Raw genomic sequence first — 19,399 nt, 5'->3', positions numbered from 1 at the left:
AAAAACCTGCTTTGTTCACTCTTCAATTGTAATCGCAAGGTTGCAATGCATCCTAATCTCCGGACCGGCTCCTCCCTTCTTGTAGTAGGCTGCACACCAACCGCTCTCAGCACAATCTGCACTCAGCAGAAAGTTCACAATTACCACTTCAAACATGAGCTGGTTTTGCATATTGACAAGCTTGGTCCGAACCCTTGGATGACCCTGTCATGCAGCACAGGGGAGACAGAGTGATAGTGCACAATTGGTGACCCAGCAATGACCTATCCAGATGGGGTAGGAACCTACGTCTCTCACAGACAACAGCCCTCCTCTCACTTTTCCTATCTTGTAACCCAAAAGCAGCTTTCTGGTTTTATGTGAGAATTGTTTTAGAATACAGTAGTAGACCATAACAGTGATCCTGGCAAGTATGTTTTGTTTACTGTATTTTTTATCATTCATTTATTCCATTCAAACCAATGTACTGGTATTACAGTGTGTGTGTATGTACACATGTTAGTCTGTTGTAAAACGCACTTTTGTTTACAGAGTTGTGTGTTGCTCTCGAGAAAAGCATCTGTTCTATGAAAAAATGCAAAAGTAATTTAATGACAACAGCATTGCAAAATTTCTGGTTATTGATTGTATTATCCTTTTCATGTATCTTTTTTGGTAAGTATAATAACAATGATTTGCATGTTCCTCCCCTATTTGTTATAATCTGCTGTTTGTTTTGCATTGTTTATCCTATCTGAAATTTGTATTGCTCAAAAACAACAAAAGAATGACCATAGATTTAGTTCATAACATGACATTCATTCATATAAAGTATAATTAAAATATGTAAATTTTGCTAAAACAGTGGCATATAAAAAAACAATAGTAATTATTTTGGTAGTGTCAAAAGGTGCACTGCTCAAACATTGCCTGCTTCAAGCTTTATAATTTATAGTCCAGGTAAAACAATTTGCTAATTAAATCATTTTATTCAGTATTATTTTAATGCTAAAATTATAACAAAATTACAAAGTAAATAACTTTTAAACAAACAAACATGGTTCAAAGGCCAGATTCATTTGCCCAACGATGGACTTTAGTTGGTCACTGCAACTTATTTATCCTTTTATGCAACAAAGAAATTCAAGGTCAAATTCAAATGGAAACCAGCAGCCATCGAAAAGCACAATTCCATATCACCGTTCCCCAACTGTTCCTCAGGTACGTCGTTTAGAGTCATGGAAGAAATCCACTGAAAAATGCAGGCAATGGACATACAAGTGGTGGATAAGACCTGCCTTAAATTACATCACTTGTGTTAATATTGTAAAGAAAAAAAATGAGTTTTATATCGGGGGTGTGGTGGCGCAGTGGGTTGGACCACAGTCCTCCTCTCCGGTGGGTCTGGGGTTCGAGTCCCGCTTGGGGTGCCTTGCGACGGACTGGCGTCCCGTCCTGGGTGTGTCCCCTCCCCCTCTGGCCTTACGCCCTGTGTTGCCAGGTAGGCTCCGGTTCCCCGCGACCCCGTATGGGACAAGCGGTTCTGAAAGTGTGTGTGTGAGTTTTATATCTCATCAACAAAAAAAAAAAAATGCACATAATTCATACAATTTACAAAAAAACTAATCAGTGAATATCAAACAATAAAGCACCTTAAATCAACTTCACCGAGCTCGCCAATATTCAGTTAATGTTTTTTTTGTAATACATCTGCTACTGTCCAGAAATTCTGTTTTAACTTATAAAAACACTGAAAGCAATAAATCTGTTGAAAGGCCAGAGTAATTTTCTAAAATATAATACAATCCCTTATAAGAACACTTCTACTGCAATTTCATCAACAAAAAATGTGTTTACTGAAAAAGTATAAATACAGACTTTTCCTATGAGAGCTTTATGCCAGTAATTCCATTCTTAAACAATATCTCAAGCTTTACACCTTCCACTGGTAAGTGCGCCTAAAAGCGAAAAGAAAATTATATATAGAGTATTTGTATACAGGTAGGAAAAAAGTGCAGCTCATGCAGTCGGACACGGCACAGAGCTGGAGCAGATTGCCAGAACGTGGGGGGTTGTTGACTGGGGGAACCGCAGCAGCTCAAACTCCTTGAACACAGTGACAGAACTTCCCTGTCGCTTAGGATCTGCTTTGATCGAGACGTGCGGCTCGCCGATTGACAAACACGAGAAGACTGCTCTGCCTGTGCATCTGTCAGGCGGACGCTGCACTTTGATTCCTGTCCAACACGAATAAATATGGAAAACGTCCTGTCGCAGAGACTCAGGGGGACACATTCATCAGAGGAAGACAACGTCTTCATTAGCTTTGCCAAAGCCCCTCGCCCCTCCTTCCATCGTATCTGCTCCTCAAAATATTAAAATGACAAAAAAGTAGGGTTCATTAAGCACACAATACATTTTTCTCCTCTCTCCTGACTCATTTAGGAAATTCATTTTACCGTACACTGTCCCCTGTCAACACGCTGTCCAGATTATTAAGATGTCTTTCTGGGGTTTGCCATTGTACTTCATTCAGTAGTTTAAAATAGTAGCTTGAGCCAACGGCTGCAGAGGAATGCTTGATGTACTCTGCTTTGGCTTGGACACTGCTGGAGTGATCACACCTGCTGTTTATTGAGGTTGCTGAGCCCCCCACTGGGACACGTCTGACTGAAGAGGTGGTTGGACGGGGGCGGAGTGCCGTGTGCAGCATTTGCAGGAGTGTTAAGGTATGTGGGATTTTAAAATAATGTGACGAGGCTGCCATCAGGGGCAAGCAGCAGTCTGGTACTTCTCTCCCAAACTATTTAAATGTCATTTTTTCTTATTGTGCTATGCATGTTGAGTGTTATTTCATTGCAAAACCAAGAAAAGCAACAATCTACATTAAGGCCCTAACTTAGGGGTACCACAGTGTGGCATCTCCTAGTCATAAGGTAGGCAACCTCTTCATCACAAGTTTATGCCTTTAACATACAATCTACTGCCAGTGTATAACACTGAAATAATAAAACCTTCTTAAAATAAAATAAAGCCATCAGCTTCTCCAACGGCTTTCAAAGAGGCTAGTATACATGGTTGGTTTCTGTACTTGGAGTGATTTATTTCTAAAATTTGAAGAGGGCCAATGTTAACTTGATTGCTTCACAAAAGGTGACAAAGGATCAAGCACCTCTCGGAGGTAACATGTTGCGCAGACAGATATAAAAGCGAGCTCCGATGCAGCAATAGGTTTGCCAAGCCTCTCTCCTACACCATATTATAGTGTTGATGATTCTGAGGAGGGAATGTTATTTTAGGGAGAGCGCCCATATGAAACGAACGCTTGAAAGCGCAGCGCGAGCAGAGACGTGTTTTGCAGGTTGTAATTGGATTGCGATGGTAAAGGCCACGCCACAAGTGCTGCACGTGTAGGAGCCGGTCACACTCAGGACCCCTGCTGTGCGACCGACAACAGCGCTCCCCACTACATCCCCCATCATTTATTCCTTGACTGATCAACAAAACCTTGTCCCCTTTCCCCCATGCCAACAAAGGCAGCATGACAGGATTTCTGTCTCCTAGTAACTGCAGAATGAAGCAGGCAGTGGGAGGGAGCCATTCTCCAAAATACTGTATGGGTTGCTGCAGACGTTATTGGCCGAAGCCCTGACATGGTTCACGCCCATCACCATCCTGATTGGCTGAAAGGAGCCATTCTCATTGCACCAGTTTACCATGCGTACTTGGGGAAGGTCAAACAGCAGGAGGAGCTTCTGCTCACGGATAAGCTGCTACTAGAAAACCCCTGTATCTCACCTGGTCACACTGCAGCAGAAATACACACACTCTCCCCGCCCTCTATGCCTCCTTCATTATGTCTTTCTGATTTTAGAAGAAGACGACTTATTGCAGTAACCTTAACAATTGCACTTCTGACTAGTAAAAGTCACTGAGCAAGTCTAATGGTTCAAAAGTAGTAAACTGAAAAAGACCATCAAAAATATTTTTTGAAGCTAACAGTAGCAGAAACAGCATCTGCTCATGCCTTTGTCAAGGTCTCTATAGCTGGACAGTAGGATGGAAATCTGACCAACAGAATTCCTCCTCATATCTCCAGTGCTACCAGCAAGAATTGGTTCTACCAGCTCCTGTCATGCAGTTCAATAAGAAACAGACCTTTGTTTTATTTCATTTTTGTGATGATAATTAGTATGACTTTGTTGTCCTCTTCAAAACCTGCATGCTGAGGATGTCCGGGTAATACATGCCCCAACCTGGAAAGGAAGCATGTTTCAGATGCATCTGCTGCACGCAGCAGTGTCGCTCCCCCTGCAGAGCGCACAGAGAGAGCGGCACGCTGAACCGAGAGGCCAGTCTGCCACTGTCAGGAGGTGAGAAGGGACGGGAGAGGTGGAGATCACACACTGCTCCTCTTTGCTTTAACAGTACACCGCAATAGGGCAATGTGAACCCTCCATCCATCATCTCTACTCTACCCTTGGCCACATATTTTAGCTTAAAATCTAAAATATACAGTTCAGAATAGTATAAAGTATGCAGTTATTTCATACATGAGAAAAAATCTTCACCGGCACTGTTTACATGCGTCTTCATTTGTAACCTGCTAATATGGTAACATGTTTGATTCTGCTAAAATCTATTAATATGATGTGTTACTTGTAAAATAAATAACACCTGAGAAAAATAACTGCGGCAGAAAAAGAGAAACCTGAAGGAACGGCTCAAGCAGTAATATTTAAAGACGTGTAAATTTTTCAGAAATGTTTAAACCCTGAAAGGATCGTGCCAACTGTTATCTGTTATTGCATACAATGGCACAGCTCAGGCTGCATTTCAAATAAAACTTTCATTTATTACCTGTTTTCAAGGTGCTGAATTCCCTCTTACATTCTACTCTGACAGACAACGCACCCTTAATTCAGACCTGTCAAGGAATGTCTTTCTAAAAATACAGCACTTCACAGTTTTTAGCATCTATGTTAACCATTTTATTTTCACATTATGTTAAATTCATTACAGTTTGTTTCCGTGCTTTAGGACAGGATTCCAGTGCCACTGCCTCAGCACAGGAACTGTTTAACAAACCCACAAGTGTTTTTTGTACATTACACAGTTTGCATCTTTCCACCGGAAAGGAACACACTGAGCTGTACAAGTGGCATCATTCTATGAATGTCAATCAGCCAGCTAAGAGTATTTAATCTCTCATTATAACATGGTGATCAATGACACATTTACAGTGTATGTAACTGTTACAGTTCCGCAGCATGCCTTCTGCAAAACTGCTGACTGTTTAACCCTCATCTCCGTCTGTCGATTTATCTTGCAAACACTATTGGCTCATGTCAGACACGCATATTTCGTTATACATGTTCTGGTTTGTTCTTCAGTTTCCATCTTCCTGTAATTAATATGCAATATACAGTATACATTTACAGTATGCAATATACAGTTTAATATTTTTAATTGAGCAACACTGGCCATAATTTTGGGTGAATATGCATTTTAATAGAGAAAACATTTTCGAAGCGACTGAAATGCATGTTTTCTTAGAGGCAGCTTTTGTATTACGATCCATCTATAGTCAAGTTTACAGATGTTGTACAGTAAGTTCTGCCAAACCCTAACCCACCCTTAACTATTGAGACTTAGAGAAACAATACTCTGTACACTTTCCTAGATTCATGTCTGTAATGTTTTTTCTGCTTATTTCAATAAACATATTTTAGTGCAGTCAACCCCGTCCCTTGCAACTCACTCTCTTTTTATTTATAAGCACTTGTCCAGTTCAGGGTTTCTGTGGTCCAAAGTCTAGCCTGGAAACACAGGGTGCTCGGCTTGACAGGGTATACCCTACGTGGGACACCAGTGTACCGCAGTCACTTCCAAGTTGTAACTGCAAATCTGAATTACAAAGTTTGATTAAACTAATAAATGGGGAACAACAAAGAATGTATATTTACAAAGGCTCTTCTGGAATACAAACAACAACAACAACAACAACAACAACAACAACAACAACAACAACAACAATAAAAATAATAAGGTTGCAACATTCTTCCCAGTGATTCTATGTGGCCACTTACAAAAGAATACATCTTTGTCTACAGTTCAATAACTTAGCAGCTGCCCACAAGGATACAGAGGCTATTGAGATGCAATCAGAACAGAAGCATCTCTCATGTATCACGGGGCCACTCGACTGCTTTGCATTCTCCAGCTGTTGCCCCGCTCCCTTCTCGTAGAATAAAAGCCACATACGGATGGGTGGAACAGAAGGGGCTGTCAAACAGAGGCGGGAGGTGCAAGGCTCACCGTTTCACCCTGCTATAGCCTTCCTCTCACCCGCCTTGGAAACTGTTTCTATATAGGTATTTGTACCCATCTGTCATGCTTTAATGACCCACTTCCAGAATCCTTGTGATGATGATGATGATGATGGAAGATAGGGAGTTTGTCTCAGAGATAGACATGGGCATCAGTGCAGTGTTTGGTCAGGAGTCCATAACCTCACTTGGTTGTTCTGGTTCCCTCATTACCATGAAATACCCCCAACTTGCACTACGTAAGATACATACAACATATTTTACCTTACTTCCAAGAACCCACTAATCTAGCAATGGGTATTGTCAGCTGACTCAGCCCTCACACTTGACCATGTCTCAGTGCAGTAAGAAGGTGTACGAATAAGTCACGTCACACTTCACACTTATATACTAGTAGAGTAAGAACATGTGTTAGGTCTTACAATCAGAACAAGTTATGAGGTGCTATTACTTTGAATGAAAGGCACAACCTGTACAAGCTGCCCTACAAATATCACCATCTTGTGGAATCTGACAACAATCATTAATCTTGAACAACACAGCAAAGTAGAGCATATTTCTTCACAGTTAAGACCTACTGTAAAAGCCACCAGTGCAGGAGGACATTCAGTTACTAGACTCACTTCTACCCTCTGATGCTAAACTCAACAAGATTCAGCACAATACTACCATAATTCTAGAAAAATAGCCAAGAATTTTGTATAGCCAAACCATACCCCAACATATAGGCGCTGAAGTCGGAATTCAGAGCATGTTCACTGCAAGGCTTACCTGACCCATTTCAAAGAAACAAAAACGTACTGCATTTGCTGACCAGCTCAGAGCATGTTTCTATTTCAGTTACCACAGACAGCAGGGTTAGAGAGACGGACGGACATCCAGAGGAGAGAGAGGCTGGGGTGCTCGGTAATGGCAAGATGCCCCAAAGCGACGGGCACTGCTAGTTCCTACATTGCTATGATGAGAAGGGCAGGGGTTTGTGCTGCAAGCTCACACGACCCATTTCAGTTATGACAACTTGGGGCACTGTCCACAGGGGTTCACTCACACCAATATCTCCGGGGATGGGTGTTGATGACTGATGAAATTCACACCGCTAATTGTCCTGTGAGAGAAGGATGGCAATAACACTGCAGCTAGCTATACTCCCATCCTTTAATTTCACACTTGGGATTTTATTTTGTTTCTAGAACAATGTTTTTATTGGGGACACTTAAATCATAGGAATTTATACAGGTTATGTGATAGTGCTGCCCTACAAGTTACTCTATGTTATGCTGATCCTGGCATGATGGAAAAATTGATAATATTATAGTTTCAAATGTAACAAGATGTGAAAAGAAAATATTCCTTTTTGAAGCATGCAAAGCATTAATTAACTGAAAAATTCAGCACATTTAAAATGCAGTCATTTATCTGGACAGGGATTTTATAAGAACACAGGCATAAATAACATACTTCTACAATTACTAAATTGAAAATTAAATATTCTGGACATTAAACTGTAATAAAAACAAGACCAGTTTTAGTAGTTTTGTGTCAACTGCATAATCAGTGGCATCAATTAATGTGCTTAAAACCATTTTTTTCAGTTAAAAAAAGCATTGTTTCCCAAAGAATACTTCAGAACTAAATAAGTTGAGACAGGTACAAAAAATGCTAGATGAGATGGGGAAAGAAATAAAGTAATCGGTGAGTTAATTACCATAGGTTCAACCTCTACTCCTTGCTCTATGGCTGTGTCATTGTCCTGGTAACAGTCAATACCCACATGTAACACAAAGAAAGGCATTGGTGAAGCTCAGGATTCCACTGTGGATCTGACCTCCACATTTTATGAGTTAATGAGAAAAGAACAAACTTTTGTTACTATGAAGGATTCTCATATAGCCCTGTAGTATCATGTCAGGTCAAGCAGTGATCTCTGCAGACTTCTGCAACATCACACATTATTGTACACACACGACTGCAGCATCACTCAGGGTAGCACAGGCCATCAACCTCAAGCACCAGGTCAAGTCACCGTAGTCCATCGTCACGCGCTACACAGACAATGCCTGACCACAACGCCACTTCACGTCTGGGCTTCGCTAAGTAAGGAAAAAAAAAATTAAAAAAGCATAAGAAAGAAGTAAGGTAAATACAGTTTCAGTTTCCACTCCCACCACACCTATGATCCCTCCCATTTCACAACATATTCTGTGCACGTTTCGTCCCAGTCCTGACTGGACCTGAGGAGACTCTGACTTCTTTGTGACTTGGTCCTCAGCAGCTCAATAGCTTGCTGGAAACTCAAGCCACACTATATAATATAAACACACTGGCCAAGTGGGGTCTGGGGGTCTACTGAGGCACAGAGACAGTCTGAGGGTCATTACTCAGGGCCAGGCATGACAGTGAATCTGTCCCCGCTCACATATACAAAATTAACAGCTACCATTAAGCTATTGTATGACAAATTTGAAAGAACAGACAAAATAAAGACATAGATGTCACTGAAGGAGACAGGCCTCAAGCTATTGTGCTGACACATACGTAACTTCCGGAAGCAAGAAAAAGCACAGGGTATATTAAAACACACATACATAAACAAGCACAAATAATATTAACAGAATTCTATCAAGGCACAGGTGCTTCCAATGACTGACAACTCTGAAACCTCTTTATCCATCACACATTCCCTGAATATTTGAAAACATTACCAAGATAACAAGACTTATTAAATTTTCCATATATATATATACACACACACACACACACACACACACACACACACACATACACACACACCAATCTTTTTTTGTCTGACATACAGAGACGTCACTGCTAACTCCGCAGAGTTGACATAACTAGAGCACAGACACTGGTCCAAAACATAAAGACTCCAAACTGAGAAAATTCCTTGCAAACAGAAACCAGTAGTGTTGCATCATACAAAAATAATACCAAAACAAATATTATTTATAGCATTCCCATAAAATATCTGCTGACACCTGCGAAGCCAGCGTGCCTCCTTAGTCTATACTGTGAGTAAGACTCAAAGAATGGAGCAGGAGGAGAGGTTAATGGCTGCAGATGGAAGATGAAGACATCCTAGAACCGCTCCTCAGCTGAATCTGGATACAGGGAAGGGAGACAGGACTTCAGAAAACAGATCAACGCTACTTCGATTGAAAGCTCCAGGAATAAACTCCCTCCACTGATCTGCAGTGTCATCAGTCTTTGTCCACATTAAAGAACCCTCCATTAATATCCAACACACCTGCGTGGGCTGCCTGGTGTCAGGTGGCTGAACAGCTTAAGGCTTGTCCTAAAGTGAAGCAACATCACAAGCAGTGCGCACACAGAAAAACACAAGTAAAAATAATACCTGGTTGTTTGACAATCCTCTCACAACACCGCTACTATCCATTCCTCTGCTACCACAAGACTTCTCTGAGATTAAAAGGGCAGAAATTATTTTTCACTCAATTTGTCCTGTCCACAGCTTGTATGCCTGCATGTCTCTTGCTTTGTGTTACTCCACATAAACCTTGCAACATCCAGCCAATTAAAAGATTAATAATTTAAACAATACACCCCTATATATAACATCATCATTAATAAGTAATCACAGCACAGAATACGTGTAGCAAGTTTTTCACATTTCAGGTGATCCAAGTTGTGCTACAAATGTTTTTAAAAATGGGCATACAAAAGCTGTCACAGAGACATGCTCATAGACACACATGGAGACACAAACCTAGCATACAAATAATCATACACCTAAATGCAGAGGCTTCCACATGCATGTGCATAATCAAATTCCACCAGACATCCTCCATAATTTCTCTTATTCCTTAATAATTACAAAGAAACTTCTCAAAGGACCTAGCCCAGTCAACAGCAGAAAATAAAATGGAGAAATGTTTTCACATCCATGGCTTCATCATACTGCTGATGAATGCTTTGTCTATGAAACACACATATGCTACACACTGGGAAGCCTGTGGGCTTGCATTGCTCAGACAGGTGGGACACACACAAATCCTTTCCGTAAAACTGATTCTTTCAATTACAAAAGAATTCACTGCAGACCACGTTTCAAACCATGTTCGCTCCCCTCATTCATTTCATTAATCTTGCCGATATTTCCATTTCTTAGCTTGATGTCCTGTTATTAATCATCAATACAATGAAATGACACTTTGCTAGAATAATCCCCCGCCACATATAGAGACACATATTTTTCTTCCAACAATCCGTTCTTTCCTCCTTGAAATAATGTGAACATCTTCATCTAATCCAAGTCTTTACCTTTTTTCAATGCTGCCATCAAATTGTATTTTTCACTTATGGTGACACATTCACACACGCCATCACTGCATTGGCTGGGTTTGGCGAGATGATTCATAGCCCAAAGAAGCCAGTTTTCAGCTCGCGCTCTGATTGATGGCACCAACTTTAAATCACCATAAAGAGGCTTATTACTGTGCTTGAAGCTGATATCTCTACTGTGTTGGGATATTTCTGTTGACCCAAGAAACACCAAACCCACAGAAATTGTGTGGAGACGTGTTAAGTCAAGATAATTACTAAAAGCAGTCTGCATAACTGCCTGATTGCAGTTTATGCAGCTTCCTGCAAACCACTGAGAACAGGAACTGGGAGGGGAGGTTGAAAGGTTTTCCCATCCATCCAGCTTTTCATTCTTGAGAAGTGTATTGTCTCCATAAGACCATAAGTAATGATGAGGGTCAAAGTCAATGCACCTTAACTGCAATTCATGTTGGGTCACCATGCAATTAAAGCTATTAAAGAATTTCTCCCCAGTGAGAAGATGAGACAAAGGGGTTTGGGTCGTAGGTCAAGTTCCTTGTAAGAATCCTGTTAAACTGAGACAATGAGCCAGCTGTGCTACAACCTGGGTGGCGAATTCAGTTGTTCGGGGTCCAGAAGCTGCAGACAAACATGAATGGGCCTCAGCGGAAGCACTGTCATACTCATTTCGTTATGATTACATCCTTAAGCACAGGTTTTATACACCACATAAACGGAAGCTGCAGCTCCCCTTCAGGGCCTAAACTGATGAGCTCTGCATCTCTTAAGCAGCGAAAACTTCAAAGGCTTTATGCTTTCATGAAATCAGGGTTACGAGTGTAAAAGACTTTGCTCATTCTTCCTGAGTGATGGCAAGTTCGGGTCTCGTCCACACTTCACTTGACATTTCTCTTCCATGCCCGCGCAACAACACTGTGCTCACTCGTACAGTATGACCTCCCTTGTCTTACCGATCAAGGTTTCCTCCTTTTCTCCATGCTCCTCCCCTTCCAGTCCCCTCCCTTCTTCCCTTTTTGTTATCGTGCATAATTCCACTACACCTCTGCTACTGTGCTTTAAAAAGACACACGCAGCTATGAGTAACCTTTCACATTTTCACCTTCCATCACCTCCCTGCTTCAGAGAACTCCCCCTCCCCCCAGCCCCCTCCTCCCCTCTCTCGTATCCTTCATCTCCAGCGAATTTCTCCGTAGCAACCAGCCCATCCCTGGGCAACAAGCCGGCTAAGACTGCGAAAGGAGAGGAAGCCACCATATCTGGATAAAGCAAAAACTGAATCTCCACTTTGGGGTGACTGTCAGGGGACCCTAAGTCCCTAATCAGCCCAAATTAGCTGTCTTGCCTTCTGCTATCTCAGGCATGACTCTTTCACTTACTTCATATGAGAATCACTGTGCCTTCTACTCCTGCCCTCCCCCACCTCTCTCACAAGAACTTTACCAGCCTCTCTGTTTGCATTTCAGCTTCTCCTTCCCCTTTGTGTTCAGGGCACTTTGGTTGGATCTGAGCAAGTGTCGAAAAACATATCCTGCATGCAATGCTTAGTGCTATGAGGACCTGCTCATGCATATCTCCCAAGATGCTTTTCTTAGCAGTTTGATATCACATTATTCCTCGTTCCACAGAATTCACGTAATTCCTTTCTTCTGTATGGATGCATGTGAACTAATCCTCCCAGGGCCTATGATCTCATGCTCTACTCACCTTGGCATCCATTTATCACATCGACCTTTAATCCAACCCCTGCACAGTCCCAAGTTTGTGAGTTTTTAAGCACAGAGGTCTGCTAAACAAAGCTACACCCAGCAACTCACCTGTAAGTGCACCCGAAACAAAAGCCAAACCTCCCTCTCCTCTCTCTCGGGCAGACTTGCTTTGACCCGCTCACCCGTGAACCATCCGATTCCCACCACACCCCCCTGATTGCCTGAGTGTGAAGGAACAACACAAACCTCTAATTCCAACGATGACACACAGACCCCCGAAGCCCCCACCCAGGTAAACTGAAATCCAGCAGTTGGAAAACACGCAAATTAAAAATACCTGCTACAAAAGAATGCATGGAGATACGGTTGACATGCCTTGGGATGGTGCATTTCCCATTGTGCAACACAGACCGCTGGTGGTGCGTGCAACAGTGCTTCCTGTGCCTTCCACTCCCCACTGGTCTCTCCCTTCTGCTCTGCTCACACGACGGTGGTGCTGCTCTTGCGCTGTCCGCCCTCTCTATTCGCTCCCTGCTGTCCTCAGTCCTCCTTCCCTTGTTCTCTCCCTCTTTCTCTCCTCCCCAGGTCGAGATGCTCTCCCTCGCAAGATGGCACGGTTCCAGCCGTGCTCCGATAGCCCCAGTGTGTGGTGCGCGCGTGTGGGTCTGAGCATTCAGGACCTGCCGGTGTGCGAGCACACTTGTGCAGGGAAGGATGCTCAGCACAGCTAAGAACGAACGCAAAAAATTAGCTCATAACAGATTAACGTGTTCTTTTCTCATTCCGCTCTCTCTACCTCCCTTTCTCTGCCTCTCTCTCTGTCACACGCACATCCACACGCTCCCTCTTTTAAAGGCACAGTGAACCTCTGCATCGCCGAAGACTAGGTGGAATATCATGTACACTGCAAGCTATTAGGATAATCAAGGGGAGTCCAGGGACAACAGCTGCCTGCTCAGTGAGCACCGCAGGAGGAAACGGACATGTGTAGGGAAGGGGTGGGGAAATGGTCCACTAGAAGCAAGGACATCCAGGTTTACAGAACTGCAAAGAGAAAGTGGGTTCCTTTGAAGCACCCTGATTTGTGAAGGGACCCAGAGGTTGACTAGGCTGCTTGTCATATGCTAGATGGTGAGTTGTTTGGCTACATTGACAATGAAAATGTCTAGAAAGCTGCTGCTATGAAGAGAAAGAATAATCAACTCATAGATGATAAATAAATAAATAATGGAAAGCTGTATGCTGTTCTCAATAAAGCTTGAGCTAATTCTAAATTGTCAAGATTCTAATCCCCCTTCAAATTATCCATTTTCAACCTGACTAATTACTAAGTAATTGAGCACTTAGATATGTCACTCAATAATAATAATACTAAGTATTAATTCCCCATGCTCAACACTGCTAGACAGTTGTGTATTCAAGGACAGACTTATTTGAGGGTTCACCAAAGGGACAAGCTAAGGGATGCTGCCAATCAAAGAGGCACAGTATGTTCAAGGACAGCTCAAGGGGACTGACAGGAAGGTATCAGAGGACAGATAAGGGACAGGAAGTAGAGAAACCACAAGCATCAAGGGAAACCACTGATAGCTAGCACACAATTACTGGAGGCACAGCGAACCTGTGATTCCATCTGAAAACTGTAGTGTGATCCAGATGAGGGCGTAACCTGGACAACTGAGGTGAGCTGACCACTGTTGTAATAGCTACAAAAGACACAGCCCTTATCAAAAGGTTAGATGAATAAAATACAAACATTGAAAAAAACTGAACATAGTCAGTACACTACTACCACTATTATGCCATTCATTTCCTCGATTAATGTAGCATCATGGTGGTCTAGTGCCTGTCGTTGATGCATAGAACTTGAGCCAAGGTACTGGATTTACTAAGCAACTGGTTTGTCTAAATTCTCATTTTTATGATACATGCGTCAGTGAATTTTTAAAGAAGCATTTGTGCTTTAAATTTAAATTCCATTTATCTATCTATTAGCAATATCTGCTTGGCCAATGGTGATGGTGGTCCAGAGCCTATCCTAGAATAATAGAATGTGAAGCAGGATACATCCTGGACAGGACACCAGTCCATCACAGAGTAAATGTACGCTCAGACTCCTATAAATACATACATACACTAGAAGCAATTTAGACTCACTAATTCAACTAAAACATGTCTTCGGAATGTGGGAGGAACAAACATAGAGCACCCAGTGCGAAACCCACACTGACACAGGAGAACGTGCAAACTGGACACAGGCCGAATTAGATTCAAACCCACATCTGAACCCGCAGGCTAGAAGCTGAAAGGCATATTGAGTGGAAAACCAAGCTGCCCCTTATACCATTTATCCAAAGGAAAATTAATCTACTGTAGCAGTGAGCATAGGGAGTTGTCCAGCAAGATCCAACAGCACACATCTACTGTAAAAAAATTATTTATAGCATCCAGTTATTCCAACACTCAACTGATCCTTGAAACAACTTATGACAACAATTTATCTTAATTTCTATAATTTTTTGTTTTATCTTTGATTTGATGGATGTAGTCCAGAAGCTCCAGAACTAGGGATCACAAAACTGAGGGTTACCGCTAAATGGGATGCAGAGATAAAAGGTGGGGAGGAAGAGGATTATTAATGACCTGCCTGATAAATAATGCATGGCCACTGCAACTTTGGCAACAGCTGCCTAATGCCCATGTGCTTTGTTCCCAAGAGAAAACTCATGGCCTGCCATTTGCTTTTGTAAACATAGCGGGGGTGCTGGCAGGCAATTGCCTCCAGAAAATGTCCAGTTTTCCCAACAATGGTTTTATTTCCTAAGCAGCAAGCAAGTTCAATGCTCAGTTGAAAAGGACTGCCTATTTCTATTGCAATAATGTCTATGAAAGTGAGTTATGTTGTATTTTTTTAGTTATGGTTTATCTAATTACCCACCACTTTTACCTAAAGTGACTTTGATCCAATTACAGCATACCACTGGGTGTTTATGTTGCCAAAATTTAAAACCTTGTTCAAAGTTACTACACTGGTCTTCATACCGTCATATGAATCAATAAGCTATAAACTACAACTGTGCCCTTAACTGTAATATACAGCCCAGTTAGTTCCAGGTCTCACATTGGAGCTCGCATGGAAATATTTTTCAGTATTAACCCCTCATTTAGACAATGACAGGAATCTAGCCACTGTCCAGAATTAAATCAGCTTAATATCATAAGATCTCACAGAGCAGTCTCTTAGACCAACCTCTTACTAACATAGTCGCTCCCTTCTGTTATTTTATGCGAATGTAGTTTGGTTCAAACAATAGCCCATGGAGAAAATTTCCATGCCCAGCGTAAACTACAGCAGACATCAGCAGTCCTGTTTCGAGGCCCTTGAATAAAGATGCAATGAGAGAAAATGATCACAAATTCATTCGATTCTCATTCACCATTCAACGCTCTCCCACAACACATGCTACGATGAATGGAAGTGCAGATGGTGCAGAGCTGTGCTCATAATTTAGAAAGGTATAAGGCAGCCTCTCACCGATAATTAAAGAATTCACCCTTTTTAAATTTAACACATCAGTAGAAAGTGTCACAGTGAAGGCTGCAGGAACAGTAGGAAAGAAAATAATAAATTTTTTAAAAAATGCTCATTGGGGGAATATCAAGGTCCTATTAAAAGAGAGCAACATTTTAACAGCTGTATTAAAATGAGAGACTTGATAAACTGAGCTGAAGATTACTTGGATGCCAGAAGATGATAGGCTTAATACCCTTGTGGAGTGTCTCCGAGGGCCCGGAAAGCACTGGAGCCTTACATTTACATTACACACTTCCAGCTCAACCTGTACTTCACAAACCTAAACTTCAGTTCTTCTTTCACAGATGCTAAGTAAGTGGTTATGAGAAAGCACAGTAAATTTTATGGAAAAAAAAACTGCAACAAGCAATGAATAAACGAAGCAGGTAACATGAACAATAGACACCCCACAACTGATTGAATTTATATTATAATTTCATGAGGAATGGCCTTTCCACTCACGAGCACAGACAAGGAAGGAGGCAAAAAACAGTTAGGTTTCTCAAAAGAACTCGTTCGTGCCCTGGTTGTTAGGAAACGCAACATTTGTTCATAACAAAATGAAAACCCCTCGCAACAGGTCAGACAGAAGTTTACTAGAACTTGTAAAACTTAATGAAGTTGGTAACTAACAGGTAACGCGCAACGTCACTATTCCGAATAGTATTCGCGAGCTGTTCCGCGCGAACCAACCAGCAGCCGAGGATACATCCTTAATTAAATAAAACGATTAAATTAACAGAATTAGATCCTGAAACAACGTTTTTTACACTATTCACCCCGGTTTTTACCTCAGTTCTGATTTCATCGTCTCTCGAAGGCTCCTTTAGTTTAAACCGTTTTCACATCGTGTCGCTGTTCTCCGCGGGCATTTAGCGCGGATGCGCGCGACCACACCCAGCGCCTCCTGCCCACCTGCTCACGTTCAAAGAGCGGGAACCTAATAGTGCCTGTAATTGTAATAATGGTCTCTTTTCACTGCATCATGCAGTGCATGTCTTTAACTGTCCATCTAACGGACGTGTGGACACTCACTCCCGAAATAACGTGCTGAGTGGCAGGTGGGCAAAACGCATGGATGTGTAACCTGAGTTTTGGCAGTTCAAGCCCCATCATCCCTGCCTTTTATTTGTTACCCCTGAGCAAGATACTTATTCCTAACAGCTCGTGTAAAAACCACCCAGCTGTATAAACGGGTCAAATACTGCAAATTCCTTTGGATAAAAATGACAGCAAAGTAACTAAATGCTCTACAGTGCTATTTGGTTCAGGAAAAGCTTCATTTCACCTCAGAATGCATGGCCTCAACATCTTTGATGGTTCACTGTCTGGGTGACTGGAATCGGTGGCTAATTTTTTTTTTTTTTTGCTGTATTTGCTCATGTTTTCTTGTCATCTGAGGCTTATTTCTGTTTCTATTTCTATTGCCATTTTTGCCATCACACTGTTTTCATCCCACACTGGCAATATATCCCACAGGTTTGCAGTAAGCTTTCTTACAAAGTACACTACACAGTAATAAATGTGCTTCACGGTTCTCTCGGGGTTAGGTATAGACACGCGTAGGTACAGTGTTTTTTGTGCTTAAATTCTACTGTAGCTTTGCTGTTGAAAGATATTTACACGTTCTGTAAACTTATTCTATTGGATGTTTTGCTAGAACAGATTAAATAGCCTTTTTTTGAAGGTGCTGCAGCAGAACTGCTCCTGAAACTTCACAGGGGAAAACCTTCTTGCTTGTAAGGCACATTCTTAACCACTATGCTACCCTCTACCTAAATATAAAAAAAGACTTTGACAGAAGAAGACAAACACTCACCCTGTGGTAAAATATTACATCTGGTCACATCGGGTCATGGCTGAGAGTAGCTGGGTGTCACACAAATTGCTGAAGACGGTTGCATTTTATCCTTTGCGAGTCTTCAGGGTTGCATCCCGTGCGATTCTTTTTCCTCGGTATCGGGCTTGATGTGGGGATGGGTGTAACCTCCTTCCATCTTCTCTCCTTATTCAAGGTGAATAGCCTCCCACATACACATACATAATAGTGGATCATGTCACGGTTTGGTGGCACCGGCAGTCCTTGTTTCAGAGGCGGCACTTCAACAAAAATCATTATCTGCCGCATGGGCAATAAACGTCAGTGCCTCAAGTTTTTACAGAAGAACACTTCACATTGTCTGCTGCTTGACTCTCATCCGTCAAGTGCAATGGCTGCGGAGATGTGTTAAGGACATGGACGTACAAACCGAAGGTCATAAGAGGGGGCTTGTTGTAGGACCCTTTAGCAAGTTTTTTTTTACCTAGAACTTCTCCATTATTAACCACCAGTCATTTAAACGGGTCAAATCTGTAGCCGCCGTTGGATACGTGTGTTATTAGAAGTAAAATTAAACCATAATAACAGTAATAACAATAATAATAGATATGTGTCCTCACACAGCAATGTGGACAAAGGAGTCTGACTCCAGAACTGGTGTTGGGCTTATGATGTGTACAGTACACGCCAGGGAATAGAGCATCTTCCAAAAGAGTAATGAAAACGGCATCTTGTCCCTTTGCATGACTGAACAAAGGCTTTTATCACCCACTTGGAGGAATCAGATTGGTTTTTGCACATTTGGCAAATGGAGCAAGCTCACATACTGAGTGTATCCTTGGACCAGGGGAAATACTGAACACGGCTTTTGTGTAGGGAGGGTGAAGGTAACCTCACTTAACTTGTATTTACATAATAGCCACTTGACACATGACCTTTGCTGGTGTTTTTAGCACCAACAGCAAAACTGGGGGGGAAAGGACGAAAAACAGAAAGAACTGCAACAAGATGCTGCAGCAAATGCCAGCTCTGATCTTTGTCTCCTCTTCGGGCCTCTGATAGCGCGAGCACAGCGGGAGAACCCCGAGGCCACGATTCCCCACTACGGGCGTCCGTGGTAACTCAAAGGTGTACACTGCCCAGCCCCCACTTGCCTTCTGCCACATTCCATCATCTGCAAACGAGTGAGGAAATCGGCGGAAAAAAAAGGACACGGTTCCTCGTCTCCGAATTTGATACCGGCAGCACAACCTGTCTCCTCTCCGAGGTGCAACGAGCGGAGGAGTTTTAAAAAAAAAAAAACAGATTTTGTTGCTTCTCAGGAATGCTCCATTGGGGGGTGGTAGCTGATCAATGCTACTTTGGAAAAGGCTGTTCTAGAAGCGCACGTAGGAGAGGGGCAGTACTTACTGAGGTGGGGGAGCCAGGTCAGCACCTTGCTGGTAACCCTTAAATACAACATAGAGGTGTTCCATCAACAATCTGGCCTTGAATCCCTCAAAGGTTTTCCTCCTATACCACGAATGTTGTTTTCTTACATCTCTTCCTTTGTCTTCTGTCTTTTTTTGGTTTTTGAGTGTTGCGTTACTGTTAATACTAATGCTACTGTATTTCTGCTCTATCCTACCTCATGTATCTGCAGGCAACATGTTGGGAACGGCACTATAAAAAA

The 19,399-nt window shown here is 42.2% G+C and overlaps 1 protein-coding gene across 9 annotated transcripts in view; it reads right to left on the bottom strand.

Moving 5' to 3' along the window:
* The window catches only part of srcin1a (SRC kinase signaling inhibitor 1a), a 106,162-nt gene extending 89,440 nt beyond the window's left edge, over positions 1 to 16,722 (bottom strand). For 7 of the 9 annotated variants that reach the window (XR_003797867.1, XR_001966656.2, XM_018764605.2 and 4 more), the window contains exon 1: positions 12,710 to 13,135. Coding sequence is in view for 6 of the 9 variants with exons in the window: in XM_018764605.2 (XP_018620121.2) it covers positions 12,710 to 12,731 (22 nt within the window). In the remaining 3 variants the exon portion in view is untranslated. Of the gene's footprint in view, positions 1 to 12,671; positions 13,136 to 16,699 lie in introns of those variants that run through there. The other 2 variants (XM_018764609.2, XM_018764606.2) reach the window with 2 other exon arrangements.
* Positions 16,723 to 19,399: the final 2,677 nt, after the last annotated feature.

This window comes from Scleropages formosus, chromosome 8 (genome assembly GCF_900964775.1).
Source record: "Scleropages formosus chromosome 8, fSclFor1.1, whole genome shotgun sequence".
NCBI lineage: Eukaryota > Metazoa > Chordata > Actinopteri > Osteoglossiformes > Osteoglossidae > Scleropages > Scleropages formosus.
The sequence above is the reverse complement of the archived record's forward strand: the minus strand, read 5'-3'. Positions and strand labels throughout refer to the sequence as shown.